A 19,447-nucleotide genomic window follows, 5' to 3' on the forward strand; every position below is an offset into this window, starting at 1 on the left:
TTCCAGCTCGATATCGTCAAGGCTGGAGAATTAAGAGGCTGAAAAAAGACTGCCTGACCACCTTTTTTCTGCAGAGAACCACTAGTAAAGATGATTCGGAAGAATAAGCCAATTATCGTGTAAGATACAAGCTACTAGGTAATTAGTTCCCCCTCTTCGTGTTGAGAGTATCATTCAATCTAATCTCTTTCTCTTCATTGCAAGAAAGAGAGTTTCACTCGACGTCAGACCAACCGTAATTACGGTAATTCTCAGCTGGCGGATCAATCCCGCTTCATTACAGTCCCTGTAATTAATTACGCCGTCCGCGGGGAATCTCATCCATCATTGATTACTCTTGTTTCTCCTCTGTCTAGCTTATCAGTTCCTACCGTTTACAGGATACTACCCATCACTCATCATGTATGAATCCTATCGTCAGTACCCTCCTTCTTCTTCTGTCTTGACACATCACTGACTCACGACAGGCCCTCATCCCCTACTGGCTCAGGTCCCCTTGACCGTTTCCCCCTTCATCAACCTCCCCACTTCCGTCACTCTTCCCTACACCTACAAGTCCGTTCCCTCGACCATCCCCCCTTCAGTAACAGTCGACCCAAGTAACCCCGATGTCAAACCCCGCTACGTGGTTTCATCCAGTGGCGAGCATGCCGCCTCTCCAGAAGAGATTCTAGCTTCCTGCAACGCCCTCGAGCAGCACCTGAACAAGACGCGCGCCGATGCCGAGAAAGCAATCCGGGGCTGGGAGGACTCAATCACCCAGCGCGACCTCGCAGAGAAGCGACGTGTGGCTCCCGGATGGCTTGACAGAGATGAGAAACTACTTCAACCGAGCAACTCGGCCGCTGGCCCTAGAGGACATAGCCAACCTCAACCCAGTTTATTGGACAGCTCGTTCTCCGACCCCAGTGCGGCCGCATTACCCTCCATGGTACCGCGAGACGAAGGCGAAGAACTGGACAGAGCGTTTGGAGGGTTGGACGTGAAATGAGAGCGGCGCGAACATGTTCTGAAGTACAATATACCGGGATAGCTTGGGTGAAGGCCATGAACCGCGCCATGGCCGCTGAAACCGCTGCAGGTGGATGCTATGGGCCCTTGCTTTGGCGGGGATAGTAGCGCACTTCCTTCGTCGCAAGCCACGATAAAGTTCAAGCTTGTGCGCCCCGTATTCTGCAAGAGATCACCAGTGCAGGGCGCTCTGCATCTGAACCAGCTGAACTACGGCAGTGCGCGACCTGCGCCAACGAGAGCAACAGCCATATAACCATCTGGTACCGCCGAGCAACTAGCTCAAACGATCTCATAAGAAACAAATCTAGCATCAATCATAATAATATCACACATTCCCATTAATCTTCCACAAGAGTGCACCTAATCAAAAGGTGAAACCAACGTAGAAACCAACCGTGGTAGATAGAACCCCACCCGCCCGGCGGATATCAACTGCCATCAACCAGCAGCTACTGATAATCTAGCTTTTGCTCCGCCCGCAAAGCTCCATCCATCATCTTCTCATTTTCCCACCCTTCACCACCACCCACACATCCTCAACCTCCCACCTCGAAAACAACCAAAATCCGAACCCCAAAATGGAAACCATCACCGCACCCCCCGACACAACAACCTACATCCCCCTCGCCGAGCACCAATCCCGCACCCCAAGCTCCTTCCACTCCGGTCCTCCAATCCTCTACTCGCAGCACCAAAACTGCAAACTCGTGCTCCTGGAGCGCGAAGCCCTCGCAGTCCCAGCACTAGGCGCTCTGCGCGATGCCTCCACTGCAAACGGCACCACCACCGAAGAAGACGAAGCAGCGGAAGACAAAGAGATCGTCATCACCGGCGTGAACGTATGGGTTACGTCTGAGTGAGTAGTCTGGCCCTCCTCCATCCATACATAACCAATACAATAACCAAAGAGAAAGCAAAACCATACTAACGAGAATGAATCAACGAACTAGGAAATTCCTCCTCCACAACCCCACAACCAACACCGGTCTCTCAATCCCCTACCCCTCTATCTCCCTGCACGCCATCCAGCGCCTGCAGCTCCCCAACACCGAACCCCAAGCCCAGGTTCAAGGCCTATACATGCAAATCGCCAACCCAACGACCTCCTCCTACTCCTCCGCCGACGACGAAGAAGACGCCCTCACCGTAACAGTTGTGCCCGAGACCCCCGCTCAGGAATCTTCTACCCCCGCCGCCGCCGAGGAAGGAGACGAAAAGCCCGAAACCCCCACCCAGACCCTCTACGCTGCTGTGTCGGCGTGCTCGAATCTGCATCCGGACCCGGTGGAGCCGGGCGATGAGGACGAGGATGATTACGAAGGAGAAGGAGGAGCATTTCAGTCTGGGTTAGTGTCGATGGGGAGCGCGGAGGGTGGATTGCCGCCGCCGGTGGAGGGGAGTTCGGGGTGGATTACGGCGGAGAATATGCATGAGTTCTTTGATGAGGAGGGGAATTGGATCGCTGGTGGGGAGGAGCCCACGTTGCCTTTGGGGCCTGGGGCGGGGACGGTGAGGCAGAGGGAGGAAGAGGAGGGGGAGGGGGTGGATGGGGAAGAGGGTGTTAATGGGGATGGTACCGGGGAGGAGACGAAGTGGAGGAGGACGGATTAGATTGTTTGTTGGTCTATCCAGCAACTCTTCTTGGTCTCTGCTTGTGTACTATCTCTACTACTTAAACCGATGTGTGTGTGTTGTGGAATACTTTTGTAATGATAGATGCTACTTAAGTCACTTGTTATGAAACGGATCAATTGCCAAGTACTACTTGTAGAAGTCTATTGACCATCATCTTTAGATTAATTTTTATTAATCCTACCTATTACCTACGTTCATCTTTACAGTGGAGGGTAGACACGCCCGCACGCTAGCCAAGCAAAGGAAACAAGAGAAAACAATCAACGCCGCTGCCAACTATCAGTCCATCCATGCGCCCGCCCTATTCTTTCAGGAACCCATCTCCATCATACAAGCTTCCCGGCGTGGCAGCCCCAATTCCCAGTCCGACAGGCTTTTTCGTCGGAGTACGAAATCCTTGTCGGGAACTGCCAGGGCCGGGCTTCAATCGGTGGCTCTTTGCCCGTCCAACTTGGGCTGAAGGCTCGCTGGGCGAAGTAACTGAAGAAGTTCTGGGACCCTTGCCCTTGGGTTCCGAAGCCCGGTCTTCCCAGATGGGAACTATGATGCCGCTGTTCGCAGTTGGCGGTTTTGGCACAGCGGCCGCTGGTCGCCAGAGCTGCGCCTGAGAATAGCTGATTGGAGAAACAATGTGATGCGGACTACCCTGGTACCGCGGGGCCACCATGTTCTTGGGGTCGTTCTTCGGACGCAATGGTGATTCGGCGGTATTGCGTACCGGTTCCTTGCCCATACTGGTACCGCGCGAATGACGCATCGGCGGACTTGACTGCGTCATGGCATTATCATCGAGGGGGTTCAGTGAGCGGAAGCTGCCGCGTGCTGTTGATCGTGGCGGAGGTTGACGCGGTCCCTTGACGGCTGTACGGCGCGGACTGCCAGGGTTCGAGGAGTTTTCGAACCCCGTCGGCGAGCTGTTGTAATGCGGAATCATCCAGACCGGACTGTTCTTTTCCGGAGATGGCGTAGTCGACAGGTTGGTATCAATCCTGGGGGGCGGTAGAGTCGTCACAATATCGGGCAATGACTTCTCCATGTCCATGATACTCAGAGTGTGATCCCCGGCATCAGTAGGTGAGTTCACCTTGAGCTTCGGCGGTCCTCCCTGTGAGGGTTCATCTGGAATCTCCGTAACTCGCGAGTTTTCCTTTTGTTGCTCATCATAGCTGGCCCGACTCACTGTAAGGCCTGAACCGTTGGACTGAAGTGAAATGTGGGAGATTGATGGATTGGGAACTTGTGCCCGGCTGGTATCAATTTCGTCGGTCTCCTCCGGCTCCTCGGCCGTAGGCGAGAAGACTGGGCCACCAAACGTGATTGGAGGATGTATCGAGATCCGAACGCAGTTCTGCCGCCGATGGCCTTTGCGGGTGCTACTGCTCCCTTTGAGTGCAGAGGGCAGAGGGGGTCTAAGATGACTGTTCGGGCCTAGCAGAGGACCATCCGGAATCCCAGTGGTACTAGGCTTCAATCGGGTGTCAGTGCTCGAGGCAGAATTGCTGATCACGTTGTAGAATGGATCGAGCTCGTTCTTCTGATCACCATACATCGAACGGCGTTGCATTTGACTGAAATGTGGCACTAAGGCTCCATTGGGTACTGGATTGAGGGAAGGCGGGCGGCTCAGATCCAGAGGCTTCACCCACAGGGATGAGTCTCGCTTGGCTTTGATTTCAGACAGAGACTCGGTTCGTCGTGGCGGTGGACTGACGCGTTCCGTCGAATGATTCGGGCTCCGTGTGGTCAAGCTTCGACGCGGAGAAGAGCGAGGTGATTCAAGTCTCCTGGCTTCCCACGCGGTGCCAGAATTTGACGGGAAGACGAATTGAGATGGTACGACTGGAGCTGGCCCAAGGCCTCTTCGATCATATTCCATCCGTCCAACGTCGTTGGCATCAAACGGGGCGAATGTGGGACATGGAGGCAAAGCGGGCGATGTGAAAGTACTGTCGACATTTGTCGACGTTCTTCTGCTGTCCTCCAGAATGGAGCTGTCTGCGGTTTCGAGACTCAGCGAAGAGAGACAAGTTGAATCATTCCTTGACAAACGGAAGCGGTTTGGCGGATAGGCACACGGTGGTGGAGGTACAGGTTGCTCGGGCGCAGACCCGGCCGTTTGAGCAGTGATGCTTCCCCCACGTACCCGACCGTTGGATGGGTTGCAACCGTCTTGTTTATCCTCCATGAGCGGGTACAGGCTGCCGGACCGCTCCCTATGATGCTTCAATGGCCATGTCCCCGAGCCTGGTCGGCTCGTGAGACTTGCCTTCAATTGCTCCTCTTCTCGGTCTGGGGTATGCCGCGGTGTGGTCTCCGTTGCTAGCTCGAACGCACCCTCGACAGCAGAGTTCGGTACGTTATCGTCAATTCCAGATACTGTCGGTGAAGCTGATTGCCGCTTCTCTGAATGCTCCGTCAGTGGAGACAGTGAGCTGAGTCGTTGTGGTCCTAGGAGGTGTCGTGACAACCGCGCAGAGCGGCTTGAAAGAGACCGTGATAGTGAACGACGCATGTCACGGGCTTTCTCGTCCAAGGGGGATGACGTGTCGGAGTCCGTAGGGGATAGAATGAGGCTCTCGCGAGATGAAAGGACTCCCCACTCAGACGGCTTTCCATATGGGAGCTGTCCATACTGTCGTAGTGCGGTGCCCTCCTCCCGCGAGAGTTCTGTCAGCGTCTCCCCCTGGTATTGTTGTAGAGCAAATCCATCCTGCTTCGCGTTTGCCACCGCCAGCGACAGGCGATCCTGACGGACTCTTATCCAAATGACCGTGCCAACTATCGCAGACACAATAAAGACGACGGAGCAGCTCACGGCTATCGCTATTACTGTGGTCAATGGCGGCATTGTCGTTTCTTCCTGCTCTCGGTGCCAGAGCTGGCAGAACCTGGTTCCTTTAGACTTTGAGTAGATGCTTCAACCCATACACTCGAGCTGGTACCTGTCCCAGTGTCTATACCAGTTCCGCGATGGTTCCGGACGGCATTCAACGGCGCCGAAGACCAGGCAAGAGTAGCAACTACTAGCCACGGAAACGCCAGCACAAGGATAATCAGAAAACAGAGAGATCCATGATGGATGGGAGGAAGCGCGCTCGTGAGGGAGCGTTGCGTTTGTTATGGCAGCCGGCTGGGGCATGGGAATGTTGGTAGCATTATTGTCGGCTCGCGAGGAATGCTGCGATGTCAACCAACCATCCTCCCCAGCGAGCCATTGACTAGCGATAGGGAGCCCTCATCAAACTGAAGCTCGGTCCCAGAATTCCTGTAATGTCTCGATTTAGAAGATAAGTCGAGAATAGACCATCGCCAAGATGCTAGCAGATCTACAGGAGGCCGCAGAGTTTCCACTGATAACTAGAAGAATGTTAGCGAAACAGTCAAGAATTGAGCACCCCTGGAGCTCGTGGAACATGGTAGATTCCAACGAATCCCTTTTCTTGGAGACTGTGATCGTGCAAACTACTTTCACTCGTACTGTTAGTTAGTTATCAACAGCAAACTACTACTTTGTAAAGGACTGTACGTCCTGGGTATAAGGAATCTAGTAGTCCTTCTTGGCATGCCATAAGGCGCCGCATGCAGACTCAAGTCTGAAAAAAACCACGAGTATATCATAGAAGGCATGAAACACCTGCATTAGCAACGCAGCTCCCTGCGCGTGTCTTTTCTTCTTCCCAGCTTCGCGTGGTAAAAGCGCAAGTGGAGGTGGAAGTGGAGATTCCCCGGGAAACCCCAATCGGGCAGGGCAGCCGCTGTCACGGGGGGTGCGGGACGGAAATACGATGAGTCCGGATCCGCCGGCCTCTCGGATTGGGAGAACCAGACGAGGTTGATCAACTCCGAACTTACTCAGTGTTCAGGTCTCATGTCTCCTGATATTTCCGAGGTCATCGTCTGATTGAGGCCGTCAGATGCCAGAGGGGTCCCCGATCCCGATACCGATGGGGACTTCGGTGAGATAAAGAAAGCAAGCGAAAGCTGCAGAAGCAGGGCATGGGGCGCCTGTCGTCAACCCACGCCCGGATACCCCCAGCCTGGGCCTTTTCACCCGCCTTGGAGACTATGGGACCGCTTAGCGTTATTAGAACCCACCAGACGAGAAAGCTGGATGGAGTGAGCGTGGCCAGTCGGGGCAACTAGACTTATCCTCGATAGCCAACCCCAAACTCTGAATAATGCGAACTCCAGAGTAGGAGCCAACCATCTGCATAGAGGGGGGCAATGGCCCAGTCAACCCCTCACCGGCGCGGGGGGCTCCTAGTGGGCTTGCTGTCTTAATAGTGTTTACGTTGCTGGCCGTAGTGGTGTGTATATCTAAGCTCCAATCTACGATATAAAGCTGCCCGCCACCTGGCTAGGCCGTCTCCCATCTTCACTTTGTTCTTTCCTGGCTCTCCTGCCTATCCTCGAGAATTTCCTCTCTTTACACCCCTTCTCCACCCATAGATCCGATCATGGCTGCCAGCCCTCAGAAAGATGGACACTTTGTCCATGACAACACTACCGCTCCCGCCCACCCCGGCTTGCTGAGCATGTTCTCACTGAAGGGCAAGACTGCCATCGTTACAGGCGCCGGTGCTGGCATCGGTCTTGCCGTAGCTAGTGGCCTGGCTGAAGCCGGTGCAAATGTGGCCATGTGGTATAGCAGCAACCCCAGCTGCATCGAGCGGGCCGCGGAGATTGCTTCCAAGTATGGTGTCCAGGGTCAGTAGCTCTCAGACCATTTTCTTCACTTACCGCCTGGCATACTTTACTAATGCACATTCCAGCCCAGGCGTACAAGGTCGAAATCACCAAGCCCGAAGCCGTGCAGGAGGCCGTTGACCAGGTTGTGAAAGACTTCAACGGCCGACTGGACGTTTTCATTGCCAATGCCGGTGTCCCCTGGACTAAGGGTCCCATGGTTGACGGTCCGCTGGACCACTACCAGAACGTGGTCGATGTCGATCTGAACGGTACCTTTTACTGCGCCAGGGCAGCAGCAACCCACTGGAGGAGACAGAAGGAGGAGGGCACCGATATCAACGGTAACGCACTTAACAACTTCACCTATGGCAGCTTTGTGGCCACCGCTTCCATGAGCGGTCACATTGTCAACTTCCCTCAGATGCAGGCAGCATACAATGCCTCCAAAGCGGCCGTTATCCATCTCTGTAAGTGAAGCGGCCTTGGAGAAATAGACTTGCATCGTACTAATTCCCTATGCAGGCAGGTCGCTGGCTGTCGAGTGGGTCAGATTCGCACGTGCCAACACCGTCTCCCCAGGATACATTGCAACAGAGATCTCGAACTTTATCCCAACCGAGACCAAGACCGTCTGGAAGGATAAGATCCCCATGGGTCGCGAGGGAACCCCCGAGGAGCTGAAGGGCGCGTATCTGTACCTGGCATCGGATGCATCCAGCTACACTACCGGAGCAGACATTGTGGTTGACGGCGGCTACTGCGCCCCATAAACTTTTGATGATATAGATGGCATCTTATGATCTGTACATTTGAACTTGCAGCGATACATAAATATGAAAGATATATTACACGATAGACGAAATGAACGACTGGACTTCTTCGCGATCAAGCCCGTTCGTGGCGCTTCTTAGATTTCACCACACCCGGTCAGGGCCAAGGAACCAGGCCAACCAACCACTTCCAGCCAACCACTACCACAGATCCCTGCAGAAGCCGTGGCTTGCAGGTTGCAGGACATCAATAGTCGGGATCGGCAGTGACGTAGGTCCACGATCGCGTGAGATGCCCCCGAGTAGATCCCAGTAATGTGACCACTTCTCACAACACGTGTCGGGTATTTGTTTTATCCCATAGCCACAAGAAGTGCAATCAATCAGCTCAACTAGTAGAATCAGAAGAAGATGGTCCCTCCTGTACCTTTTCCACCACCCACTTCACCACTGAATCCACCACCCCATCAACCCATTCCCCTTCATCTTCATCTCCATACACAGAATAACAGTCCTCTTCCATTTCTGGAATCAATGGAAAGGGCGGCTCCATGACCTCCGGGTATATGACGGATGTATCCGGGTCAAAGTATCTCGAGAGAGGGGTTGCGGGGGGAGCAACATGGCCATTGGTGGTGAAATAGTGATCACTGCAGTAAGACGTTGTGTTCATGTTAGTCATCTTTCATTTTATGTCATTGTGCGTGGGATGTATGCCTCAAGGCTTGATGTGTGTGGTAAGTTTGGTAGGAAGGATCAGACTAAAGGGTAATAGTGGTAGAGCTGATGTGGTTGGTCGAGAAACGTGGGGTGTACACTGCTACTAAGTAGTAGTAGTACTGGTAGTATACATACCGGTGAAGATGATCCAGTTCGACTTCGTGTTGGTAAAAGGGGAGGCGGGTGTAATTCGGAGTAGTATATTTCCGCAATATAGAACGAATGCCCTTGCGGTGCTGAATGAGGAGGAAGAGGAGGGAGAGAATGAGACAGGTTGTTGGGAAGAGAGGGATCATGTTGATGGAGTATGTAGATGTTTCTCCTCCTGTTTTTTAGGCAGGAATCTGTTAGTGTCGAGAAGGAGGTTTTAACTATGTGATGTGGAATATATTACTACCATCTCAACAAACCGAACAATCATTGACAACATCATCTTTACAGTGAATATATCCTTTCTGATAATTGTTATTTATTGGTTTTTCCATCAGTTCTCGTCTGATCGAAATTAATTGAACCGGATCGTTGGTCCGAAGTGGTTATCAAGACTGACGCATCACTTCAGTCATGTCAATCATGCCAGTCATAAATAATCTAGAATTTCAGTTATCTTTCCCACACTTCATTTTCTTGTCTACTATCCCCCGTTACTACATAATCCCAAGAAAGAGGGGATAAAAACCATGGCCGAACTCCCACTCTATTCTTCTCTGAGAGAAGAACTGACTTCACCACCTAAGACATCAATCCAAATCATAGGATCACATCTCACAGACGAACAGGCCAAGGAAATTGACTTTGATCTCTGGGTTGACTGTACGAAGATGGTTGGAATCAAGTCGATTAAAGCATCAACTAGTACTGAAGAATTATGTCACACCTGGCAAAATCCATCCCAACAAAAGGACAATCCCGAAGATATGCTGGAAAGATGGCTGAACTACTGGTTGAATGACTGTGCAGAATCAGACAGAAGGTAGTATTTATCTGCTCCTTCCCCTTGGTTGTTCCTATCTTATACTGATAACATATTTTATCCAGCTGGACACTGCACAAGTCAGTATCTTTCGCGCAGGAGGAGCTCGGCGCGATGAAATTCCGCATACTACTCCTGGCACGCGAAGCCTATTATCGGGGCTCACTCGAAGTGATTTTACATGCGCCCTCTTCTGAGCCCGATTATAATCCTCTGGGTTACGACAGCGCAGACAATGCACGGCTTCAGGTTGAATGGAGTTTTGAGTGCCCTTTCATGCCCACTGACCACAACTCGAATTCCATACTTCAGTATGCAATGCAACAGCACAAGGAGGGCTGGGTGGATCTGAACGGACCAAAGCCCCTTCATGGGCATTTCATGCGTCGAAGAGCGCCCGCTTATGATAGTGCGGATAACAGCACAGTCAGAGATAGACTATTCTGGCTGTGGGGCTGTGATGGTCCGCCATAAATAGGATAAGTGGGCTTTTTTGATAGCTATTAGCCAGTATTGACGGTCTATTAAAATATTGATTGTTGTAATCCGGGGTCTTGTTTCTGATCTAAAATCTTGTGTATACATTTTCTGAGATGTCCTGCAGCACTACTGCGAGAACAGAGCTGCGTACGGCAGTTGGCTGTACATTACGCTTGCTATGTGAAAAAGAGAGCGTTAAAAAGAGGGTCGGCATGGCATTGCTAATGTAGCATACAGTAAGTTATACACCTGGTTCTAGGGTAGAATATTATTTTTCAGGTCCTTTGGCGGTTATATCATGTGACCACATAAGTGATACCAACTATTCAACCAAGAAAATCACTGAGAATCAGGCAAACCATGCATGTACCCAATATTCTTATTCTAGTGATTATCCATTCCAGATCCCCAGAATAATCGGGTACTTCCTTCAAGTTTTCTTCAGTCCTAAACCTTGCAAACTATAAAGGGCGATCACGACCGGCATCTACAGATATGTATTTCCATCACTACTATGTACCTACTACTTCTACTACTACTAGTAAGCAGCAACAGCCCTCACCTGACAGCCCCCAACCCGCATCACTTGACTTTCCTACAAAGTATGAACCCGAACCAGCTGAGTCCGTCCCAATCCCCATGATCTGCCTCTCTCATTCCTCTGATTTCGTCACTTTCATCACTCTACTAACACCGAATACAGAATCCCCTCTTATCATCCTCCAATGACCCCATCACATTCATCTCAGCTCCGACATCATGCGCCCGGCCCCGGAAACCATATCTTACTACCAATATATACAAATGGAACAACCACCCATTCTTTCATCACTCAAGTATGAGAACATTCATGAAACAATGCGGCACTTGCCGATAGTAATGGATTGTCGAAAATCATTGTATACTCTGTACTATATATTTTTGTTATGCCCTTGAGAAGATAGCATAGTAAGCTCGAAGCTATTTTTGTTCTGGATACTCTTCTCAACTCTCCCCTCTATACCACCATATATGGAACTAGTCTAGCACACCTCCCCTCCACCACACCCAACTGCTACTATCAGATCCAAATATCGGAACCTATGATCCAAATGTACCAACCAACATCATGCCTCATGCTACACATCATCCTCCCCATGATGGAGAGGATATGGCAATGGTACGTTTCTCTGACTCTCATCCCCGATCCTCATCCTCTCGCACCCGCATACACAACCAAATCAATCCCTTTCAAACCATCCCACACAGAAAGAGTTGGAGAGAAAACCATCCACAAAAAAGAACAACCAAAACCAACCCCCCAGAAGTCTCTGAATTTGTCCCTGAGAGAACAAAAACAGAATGCCTCCCTCCAAGAAGCCCTCTCCTGCACCAGCTGCACAATCACCCGCATCCCCAAGGACATCTACTACGATGATCGCATAAAAGGCATCTACGATGCCTCCCGCGATCCACCGTTCCTGACCCCAGGCCTCACCACCACCACAGAAGACAAAGAAATCCCACCCGACGAAATACCCCCAGCCCCCCAAGAAGGCAAAGATAATAAACAAGATCCATCACCCACATACACCCACCTCCTCACACCCACCCAAGAACAATCCTACAACACCCAACTCCAAATCTACCTCAGCCACGACCCGACAAACGACCACAAGTTCGCAAAATACCTCGTGGACTACCACATCCACATACATTACCTTTTGCGTCGCAGCATGCTAGGTCTCTGTCGGGACGTGACCGATCTATACGAAATGAAAGATTGGATGAAGAGGATGATGCATCCTGCCAATCATGAGAATGAGGGAGTATCTGTCAGTCCTACTGGCATTTACACCCCCCAGCCCCAACTAATCGGACCGTCTCAAAATCTCTACTCCCTGAGAAGTCAGAATTACCGCAAACGTCACAACCGACACCATCAATCCTACCAATCTCCCTTCTACCAACCACCACAGAGACAACAACACCTCCCTCGCTCATCCCTCTCATCCTCCGTCTCATCATCAACAGAAGATGACCGCCCAAGCGACTGGCCAGGCGACTCGAACCGACAAATGAAATATCAAGTGAAACTATGGGATAAAGGCGCAAGAATGAGGAGGAAGCGCTATAAGGAGAGTCAAGCCCGGTGGGCGGTTATACAAGAGGAGAGGGCACGACAACGGGAGATGATGATGATGATGCGGAGTAGGAGGAATTTGCCTAGGAATACTAATGTGCGTATGAAAGGGGGTAGCGCTGGTGGTGGTGGTGTCAAAGTGAGGCTGTATTGCTCGACGCAGGTAGCAGGTGTTGGAGGTGATGGGTTATACTATGATGGGAAGAGGAAGTTTCTGAGGGAGGTCGAGGTCGAGGAGATGGCATTTGGGGAGGTTATTAGATGACTAGGAGCAATGAATTGGATATACGAATTAATGAGCTGTCTGTCCAGTAGAGTGTAGTGCTTTTTTTTTTTTAGTTTCTCTCAATCTCCTTTCTAAATTGCATGTGGTAAGTCAGGGATGAAGGTGGAATGTAGGCGAGTGACCATCCATTCTTGAAGCCGGATGGGAAGGAATGTGAGCAAACCGGAAGCAATAATGAAGGTGCACCACCACTCCTTGACATGTGAGAGATAGTCTTTACTGTGTTCAACTGCACAAACGCAATCTATCTTCATAGCATGATTCATACTCTCAATATCCTATCATCATAATACCTAATATCCAAGTCATAATATGTCGTATCCAACTCATAATATTTCCCTACAACGAGAACCCACCCCAAACCAAGAACTCATTCCACAGACAAGCAATCATCCGGGTCAAAGTACCCGCCTGACGACCGCATCCCAAAATGCATCGCTTCAATCGCCTCGTGCCCCTCATATTCATCTTCCCCGTCTAACCTCTCTTCACCTTCCTCGACCACATCCTGTGCAGTAAGCTGAGCGACCACCTTCTGATTGACGCGGTAGCAAGAAAGAATCTCCGACGTCACGGATCGTGCCGGTAGGGTGCTCGATTTGATCTGGCAGAGGACCTCGCCAAAGGCATGCATAACGAAGCTGGCGCGCGGATATTCGTTATATGTGTAAGACGCAAGGACCCGAAGCCATTCGTCACGGCAGTGCTGCCATACCAGTATCAAAGGGTGATCGCCTTCCGGGGGTGGAATGGATCTGGCCTCGCCTGCAGCAGCCAGCGCGTGAGGGGAGAACGAGTCCTGACTTCGGGAAATAGCCGTGTTCCATTGGATGTAGAGTTTTCTGATCTTTTCTCTCATGCCCTTGGCGGCTGCGAATAATTGTCCGCGTTGGCCTTCGTTCTTGATCTTTTCGCGGATCGTACGCCAGGGCCGTGTCAGGTCTTCATCTTTGCTGAAGAATGCCTCCTCTTCTGGGAATTCTGCCTCGAGCTTGGTAAGCATCTTGTCCCGCTCCTGCGCGGCGACTTCTAACCGGAGATAATCGATGATGTTGGATTTCTTGGGTCTCCGGCCGGGGTTCTTGTATGCGGGGAGTTCGCGTGCCCGGGGGCTGATCTTCTTGCGGTATTGCCGCCATGCTTGTTCGGATAGGTGGACTCCTGCTTTGCGGCCGTCGACCAGGTGACTGAGGAGACAGGCGAGTTCCTTCGCTTTGTCTGAGTCGATTGACTCGTCGTAGGCGATCATCTCATGCTCCACGGTACAGCGACCTAGGTTTGACAGGGTCAAATTGAAGGTGAATGAGCTCTGGAGGAACTCATCCATGGATTGGATGTCTTTCATGTCTACAGCGTACTTGGTAAGTCCGTAATACTCCGGTGCGAACTCTATATCTGGCAACTTGGAATTGTTGAAGTTTCGGACGATGTTCTGGTCCCAGCAAATCCAAGGTGTATCGCCATCGTAGTCACCACCAGAGAGCATATGTGCCAACGGTATGTTGCCAACACTGGGAAAGACAATTGCGTCTTTGAAATGTCGTAGCTCTTGCTTCCACACGGCCGTCCGGCGTTGGATATCAGAGGGCAGATGGGCGGGAAGACGGCCGACGAGGACGTCAATGCCATCTAGTAGGATATCTTCAAATTGCCCCTTTCCATCGCGCCAGACGTTCGAAAAGCCAAAATGAACCTCATCCTCCTTTAAGACTCCGTATGGGTCAGCAATGCAGAAAGCGTATGTTGAGAGGGGCACTTCAATGCGAAGTTCGTCCACATGCCGCTTCAGGAGTTCTCGTAGGCACTTCCCTAATCGCTTACGGAGGAAATGGAAGCTCCGAGGGCAGAAGCCAGCTTCAGTAAGGCGGATTATGAACTCGGCATCATTGCTCATCCAATTTTCGATACGCCAGGTCCTCTGAGACACCCGTCCAAAGCCATCATCCCCCAACGGGCGGATTTTCTGCACTAGGCTCCGGCAGAGCACTGCGCTGTCGGATTCGAGAACGTCCGCAAATTCCTGATATAACGATTGAATCCCTGATCGAGTGAGATCTGCGAGATGCTCTTTAATGTGCCCACCGTGATCCAATATGTTCAGAAGCTGTATAGTCAAATTCGCGGGATGCAAAGGTTTAGACCATTTAACAACCTCAAAGGTAAGTTTCTCATCGTCTACCGACCCATCCCACTCGTGAGGATGCGGCCTTATCTTCAACTGCGAGTCGGATATTTGGATCCATACGTCATCGTCAGCTGTGACGTGAGATCGATGTTTGTCGACCATCCATAACCCTTTCGCACCTGCTATTCTACCCTGGAAGGCGCTTGGGGTGTATCCCGTCAGTCCTAACGAATCACAAATCTGATTGGCCAAGCTTCTAGACATCAAAGCGCAACCATCGTTCATGACAGGTTTGGATACATCTGGTAATGGTGGAGTTTGCCGTGGTTGTAAGACCACTGTAGCGTACGTTTTCGAGAGAGCCAATGAAAAGCGCTGAAACAATTTGCAGTTGGTTTGCGTGAGGTTTTCTTCTCGAGGCATGTGCCAATCAATCAGCGCATCTAGGCTCATTGGAGTGTGGTTGCTACTGTCTTGATGGGGAGGTGCAATAGGAGGGACAGGGGAACTATGGTCAAAATCAATCCCATCGATTGCAAAGAAATCGATTCGAAATTTGGTTTCGTCTGCTTTGCGTTTCGACTTGACCTCATCCACAAAAAAAGGCCTCCACGTCCTCCCTAAGCATTGATGAGCATTCTGCGTTAGCCATAAACCCAGGGTTTCTCGCAGGAGTGTAGGCTGCAAGGGGAACCGGAGATGCGATGGAGGCCGCGCCGGAGCTGGCACTGTCAGACTGAGAAACCTATCAGACCCAAATCGCCGGTGAAAACGACAGGTCCGTTCAGTCTTCAATGGATTCAATCTCAACTTCAAGACCCCTTTATTGGACCACTCCAAATCCCCAGTTAGTACGACAACTTCTGAATGTTTGTCAGTCCTGAACTTCCCCGTAGCTGCATCCCAAGCCTTGCGAGAGGACTTTTCGGGGAGCCGTTTCCCTTCCCGCTGACTATGCCCCTCTATCCAGCGCCAGAAATCATCAAGCGTCTTGAAAGAGATGTTGGGACCAACCAACATGCGGTCCAAGGATACACCCCACTCTCTAGCCACTCTCTCGAGTTCATATCTATATCGAAGCGTGACGGAACTTGGGTATTGATGATCGAGCGAGAATGGTCCAGATTGGAGAAGGCCTGTCATAATGCGCCCTTCAATTGATTCGCGAGGCTCCTGGCAAGCGAGTTGCTCTGAATTCTGTATTTCAGCAAGGTTTGTTGCTGTTGTTTGCTCACTCAGATGATGCCCCACTACAGAGTCCTCGTACATGGGTTCAGTTTCCAACATTGACTCATCGACTTCAGTGGTGCTCGACGTGAACGAGGTCTCGTAGGGAGCAGTAGTCGAATAAAGAAAGCTGGAAGAAGTATCAGCTACAGTGCTGAAGCTAAAATTCGCCCGATCGTTGGAGGTTGGTGTTGCATCATAATGTTGGTAACTGTCGGAACCCCTCAGGCGTTCCACGAATTTGGAGGGTTTATCGTTGTCTGTTTTCTTGGGGCTTTTAAATATATTGAATGGAACTGTGGCGTTCGATGGCTGGAAGGCCGGAAATCCGGCTCTGTTGACGTTTCCAATGGGAAGATCATAGGCGTCTTCCTTGGATATAGGCGATTGCGGCCTGTCTGGATCCTTGACCGGAGAGTTGGGAGCTGTGTGGAATTCCTCTTCCACGGAAAGCCTTCTCTTGAGCGTGCTTTCTGGTGGCGCAGGAGGCTCTTCTACCAGTTCGTCGACCTTCCTGGGAGCTGGAAAGGAGCCATTAAGCAGATAGAGTTCGTCATTGATCAATCTTTCGAGATATCGTTGGCGCTCCTCCTTTGCAATAGTACTGCTCCCATTGCTGATAAAGATATCTCTCGAGGTGTTCGCGAATGAGCCTGGTATATGTCCCCATTGACAATCCCCAGCAGATAGCACCGTTGATTGGGAGATAATCCACTCCTCGAAGTCGTTGAAGATCCGGTTCAAGTCCACCTTGCGGTTGAAGTATAGCACTCTGATCCGGCCATAAAGGCTCCATCCAAGTGATTTATCATTCTTGCCAATAGATGGAGAGAATAAGAGGGGATTTGGGATGTCCAGATCGAATTGCTCGTTTATCGAATCGATCAACTTGTTCAATTCCGGACCAGTTCTGACTGGGGTACGGGGGAAAGTCATCTCGTGGTATAGATGGACAGGCGACGGGGTTCTTTCCCAATGCACTGGCAGTTTCTGAATTGTTACGTTGCAAACAAGCGATGCGTACCTATCCTATCCAAAGCTCTGATTGAGTCTCCCCTGTAGTATCCTGACGGAAGGGAAGCATATAAACAAATGATTGGCTCAATAAATTAAAAGGGGTTTGATCTCGGCATCATGCACATAAAATGCACTGCCTTTCTGGTCAAAGGAGGGAAACTAGACTGATGCTGTTTGAAAATAAGAGTCGCAGAGGTTGAGACGAGGGACAGGGAGGGGCATGCACAACGGATGGAGATGCATAAGAGAAAGAAAGAGGGCGAGGTGTTGAGCCCACACTAAGTAACAACACCCATGACAGCTCCCCCACCCCAGCAAATCATGACTGGATGTTTGGCGCCGATACCGCTAATCCTTGTGTGCTACAGCCTTATTAGTACTTATTTATACATCTACAAGGCTGGGAGCCTGATTCTGGTGATCCAGTAAGAGTGCTTGACAGCAACCGTGATTGTTATGATGATTCGAGGATGTCTCAAATTGACCGCGCACATCTTGACTCTTATTCCAGGCCGTGATTGTACTTGTCGGCTGCCGTGTAAACGGACCCAGTAACAGTCCCCACTCCTTGCCCGATCAGAATGACAAACAATGAACTGGAGAAAAGAAAGCGAAAAGGAACATCTATCGCACCAAATCGGCCGCCGACGGATTCCACAGTGAATGCAATGGAGCGGTTATTTCGTTTGTAACAATGTGTATGGGGTTTCGCTCCACAACATAGACCTCCCCAGTTGCTTGGACACGATCTGTTGGGATCAGCAGCGACATCAAGAGGAACTGTCCAGACTAAAGAGATCCTGATCGGTCTACGTCCGGAGCGATGGGACTGAATCGGGCCCTTCTTGTTCCACGGTATTCCCATCTGCGGAGTGCGGCTCTGGTATGGGTGTCAAGGATCCCATATCAACATCCTGTGGTTGTACATGCTTGCTTTTGGTGCCGATCTTATATCCAATCACGAGCGTGATATAGAGTGGAATGCCTATGTAGGAGGTCACAAATGCCATGCTGCGATCGATCCCTTTGGGGTAATATTCTGGGTCGACAAAGTCGAGCCCACGTATGACCGTGACAAAGACGCATGCTACCAGTGCAACCCACGATCCGAACAGCCCAAGGGGCGCTCTGAAGGACAAGACCTCATCAGTGATCTTTTGAGCCTTTCTTGCTCGAATGAAAGAGAAATGGATCACGAGAATTGAAGCCCACGTCAGGATACTGAACATGGAAACCAGGTTGACCGAGTATTCAAACAGTCTCTTAGAGCCACTGGAGATATTCAGGTACGCCAAACACGCCAAAGCAGAGCATGTACCCAACGAATAGATGGGGGTTCCTCGCCTATTAGTACGGCACAGGAAGAAAGGGGCATTCTTGTCCAATGAAAGACCCTGTAGTGTTACGCTTGCCATTTGTAGAGCCTGGTTTGCAGCCGATAGCACGAATAGCAAAAGACAGGCGTTTAGGATGTGAGGAATTACCGAAGGGCCGGCTGATTGAGCAACAGCTACGAAGGCCGAGGCTGTCCGATGCTGGGGCGTATTGTGGGAAAATGCTAGCATGTGGGTGTCATGGGGAACAAGTATTCCCAAGAGCGTTATGTTGACAATGTTGAAAACCAAGATGCGGTAGAAGGTCACCTTGATCGCCCGACCTGCCGCTTTTCGGGGGTTTGGTGTGCGCAGGATTGTCATTCCCATCAACTCACTTCCAAGATAGGCGAGCGTAGCGGATGGGACTGTTCTGCAAATAGCACGGACGGTACCTGCCACGGCGCCACCTGTTCCACTAGCAAAGGCCCCAGGGTCTCTCCAGTAGCGGAAGCCTTTCATATCGCGATCTGGCCCCCCTCCAAGTGCAAGGACAATGGATAGAGCCATAAGCCCTGACATCACCAGGACCTTGAAGAATGACAAAATGACTTCGTACTTTCCCAGATATCGACCGCACATGGAATTTGCGGCTATGATGACCCCTAAAAAGGCCGTAGTCCAAAAAGCTGAGTATTTCGCTTCGTTATCTTGCCAGTACGCTATCAGCAACTCTCCTGCTGCCAGCTGGTTGGGGATGACGACCATGAACTTGAACCAGTATCTAGCATTCTGTGGTTATTGCATGTTGGAGGTAGAGATCCGATCCCATACAAGGCGACTTACATCCATCCCAGGGTGAACCCAAGCGCAGGATCACAGAGCCTAGTTGCATGGTCCGTCATGGATGGCTCAGGAGACCACGAGGCCACCTCACCTAGAGCGCAGAGAACCAAGTAGACAACTATCCCAACACCTGTATAGGAGATCAAAATCGATGCAGGCTGACCGTATTAGTAACAGTAGGTTAAAAAAGAGCGAGACGCTTACACCTGCTCTATCTCAAGTGTCAATTG

At 50.9% G+C, this 19,447-nt stretch overlaps 9 protein-coding genes across 9 annotated transcripts; 5 read left to right on the forward strand and 4 right to left on the reverse strand.

Moving 5' to 3' along the window:
• The first annotated feature begins 309 nt into the window (after positions 1–309).
• Positions 310–1,363, forward strand: BO85DRAFT_444291 (uncharacterized protein). The gene is made up of 2 exons (XM_025658979.1): positions 310–416; positions 468–1,363. The coding sequence occupies exons 1-2, from the start codon at positions 401–403 to the stop codon at positions 989–991; spliced, it is 540 nt and encodes a 179-aa protein (XP_025520881.1). The 5' UTR covers positions 310–400; the 3' UTR covers positions 992–1,363.
• A 114-nt stretch (positions 1,364–1,477) lies between these two features.
• On the forward strand, positions 1,478–2,625 carry BO85DRAFT_464932 (Voldacs domain-containing protein; the record flags this gene model as incomplete). The annotated part of the gene is made up of 2 exons (XM_025662017.1): positions 1,478–1,870; positions 1,965–2,625. Exons 1-2 carry the CDS (start codon positions 1,593–1,595, stop codon positions 2,623–2,625), a joined length of 939 nt encoding a protein of 312 aa, XP_025520882.1. The 5' UTR covers positions 1,478–1,592.
• A 163-nt stretch (positions 2,626–2,788) lies between these two features.
• Positions 2,789–5,730, reverse strand: BO85DRAFT_13916 (uncharacterized protein). The gene has a single exon (XM_025654059.1). It carries the CDS (start codon positions 5,495–5,497, stop codon positions 2,951–2,953), a length of 2,547 nt encoding a protein of 848 aa, XP_025520883.1. The 5' UTR covers positions 5,498–5,730; the 3' UTR covers positions 2,789–2,950.
• Positions 5,731–7,106: 1,376 nt separating this feature from the next.
• On the forward strand, positions 7,107–8,108 carry BO85DRAFT_455021 (putative carbonyl reductase; the record flags this gene model as incomplete). Its single annotated transcript, XM_025661360.1, has 3 exons — positions 7,107–7,356; positions 7,422–7,805; positions 7,861–8,108. 3 exons carry the CDS (start codon positions 7,107–7,109, stop codon positions 8,106–8,108), a joined length of 882 nt encoding a protein of 293 aa, XP_025520884.1.
• A 404-nt stretch (positions 8,109–8,512) lies between these two features.
• Positions 8,513–9,189, reverse strand: BO85DRAFT_444294 (uncharacterized protein). Its single transcript, XM_025658980.1, has one exon. The coding sequence runs from the start codon at positions 9,122–9,124 to the stop codon at positions 8,870–8,872; it is 255 nt and encodes an 84-aa protein (XP_025520885.1). The 5' UTR covers positions 9,125–9,189; the 3' UTR covers positions 8,513–8,869.
• A 460-nt stretch (positions 9,190–9,649) lies between these two features.
• Positions 9,650–10,275, forward strand: BO85DRAFT_455023 (uncharacterized protein; the record flags this gene model as incomplete). The annotated part of the gene is made up of 2 exons (XM_025661361.1): positions 9,650–9,801; positions 9,867–10,275. 2 exons carry the CDS (start codon positions 9,650–9,652, stop codon positions 10,273–10,275), a joined length of 561 nt encoding a protein of 186 aa, XP_025520886.1.
• Positions 10,276–11,348: 1,073 nt separating this feature from the next.
• BO85DRAFT_444297 (uncharacterized protein) lies at positions 11,349–12,700 on the forward strand. The gene has a single exon (XM_025658981.1). It carries the CDS (start codon positions 11,373–11,375, stop codon positions 12,666–12,668), a length of 1,296 nt encoding a protein of 431 aa, XP_025520887.1. The 5' UTR covers positions 11,349–11,372; the 3' UTR covers positions 12,669–12,700.
• Positions 12,701–12,932: 232 nt separating this feature from the next.
• BO85DRAFT_444298 (RNA dependent RNA polymerase) lies at positions 12,933–17,278 on the reverse strand. Its single transcript, XM_025658982.1, has one exon. It carries the CDS (start codon positions 16,975–16,977, stop codon positions 13,060–13,062), a length of 3,918 nt encoding a protein of 1,305 aa, XP_025520888.1. The 5' UTR covers positions 16,978–17,278; the 3' UTR covers positions 12,933–13,059.
• Positions 17,279–17,519: 241 nt separating this feature from the next.
• On the reverse strand, positions 17,520–19,358 carry BO85DRAFT_410423 (putative amino acid permease). The gene is made up of 2 exons (XM_025657479.1): positions 19,218–19,358; positions 17,520–19,155 (listed from the first exon to the last, which is right to left on the reverse strand). The coding sequence occupies exons 1-2, from the start codon at positions 19,274–19,276 to the stop codon at positions 17,868–17,870; spliced, it is 1,347 nt and encodes a 448-aa protein (XP_025520889.1). The 5' UTR covers positions 19,277–19,358; the 3' UTR covers positions 17,520–17,867.
• Positions 19,359–19,447: the final 89 nt, after the last annotated feature.

The sequence above is a fragment of the Aspergillus piperis genome (genome assembly GCF_003184755.1).
Source record: "Aspergillus piperis CBS 112811 unplaced genomic scaffold BO85scaffold_1, whole genome shotgun sequence".
In the NCBI taxonomy this organism is placed as follows: Eukaryota; Fungi; Ascomycota; class Eurotiomycetes; order Eurotiales; family Aspergillaceae; genus Aspergillus; species Aspergillus piperis.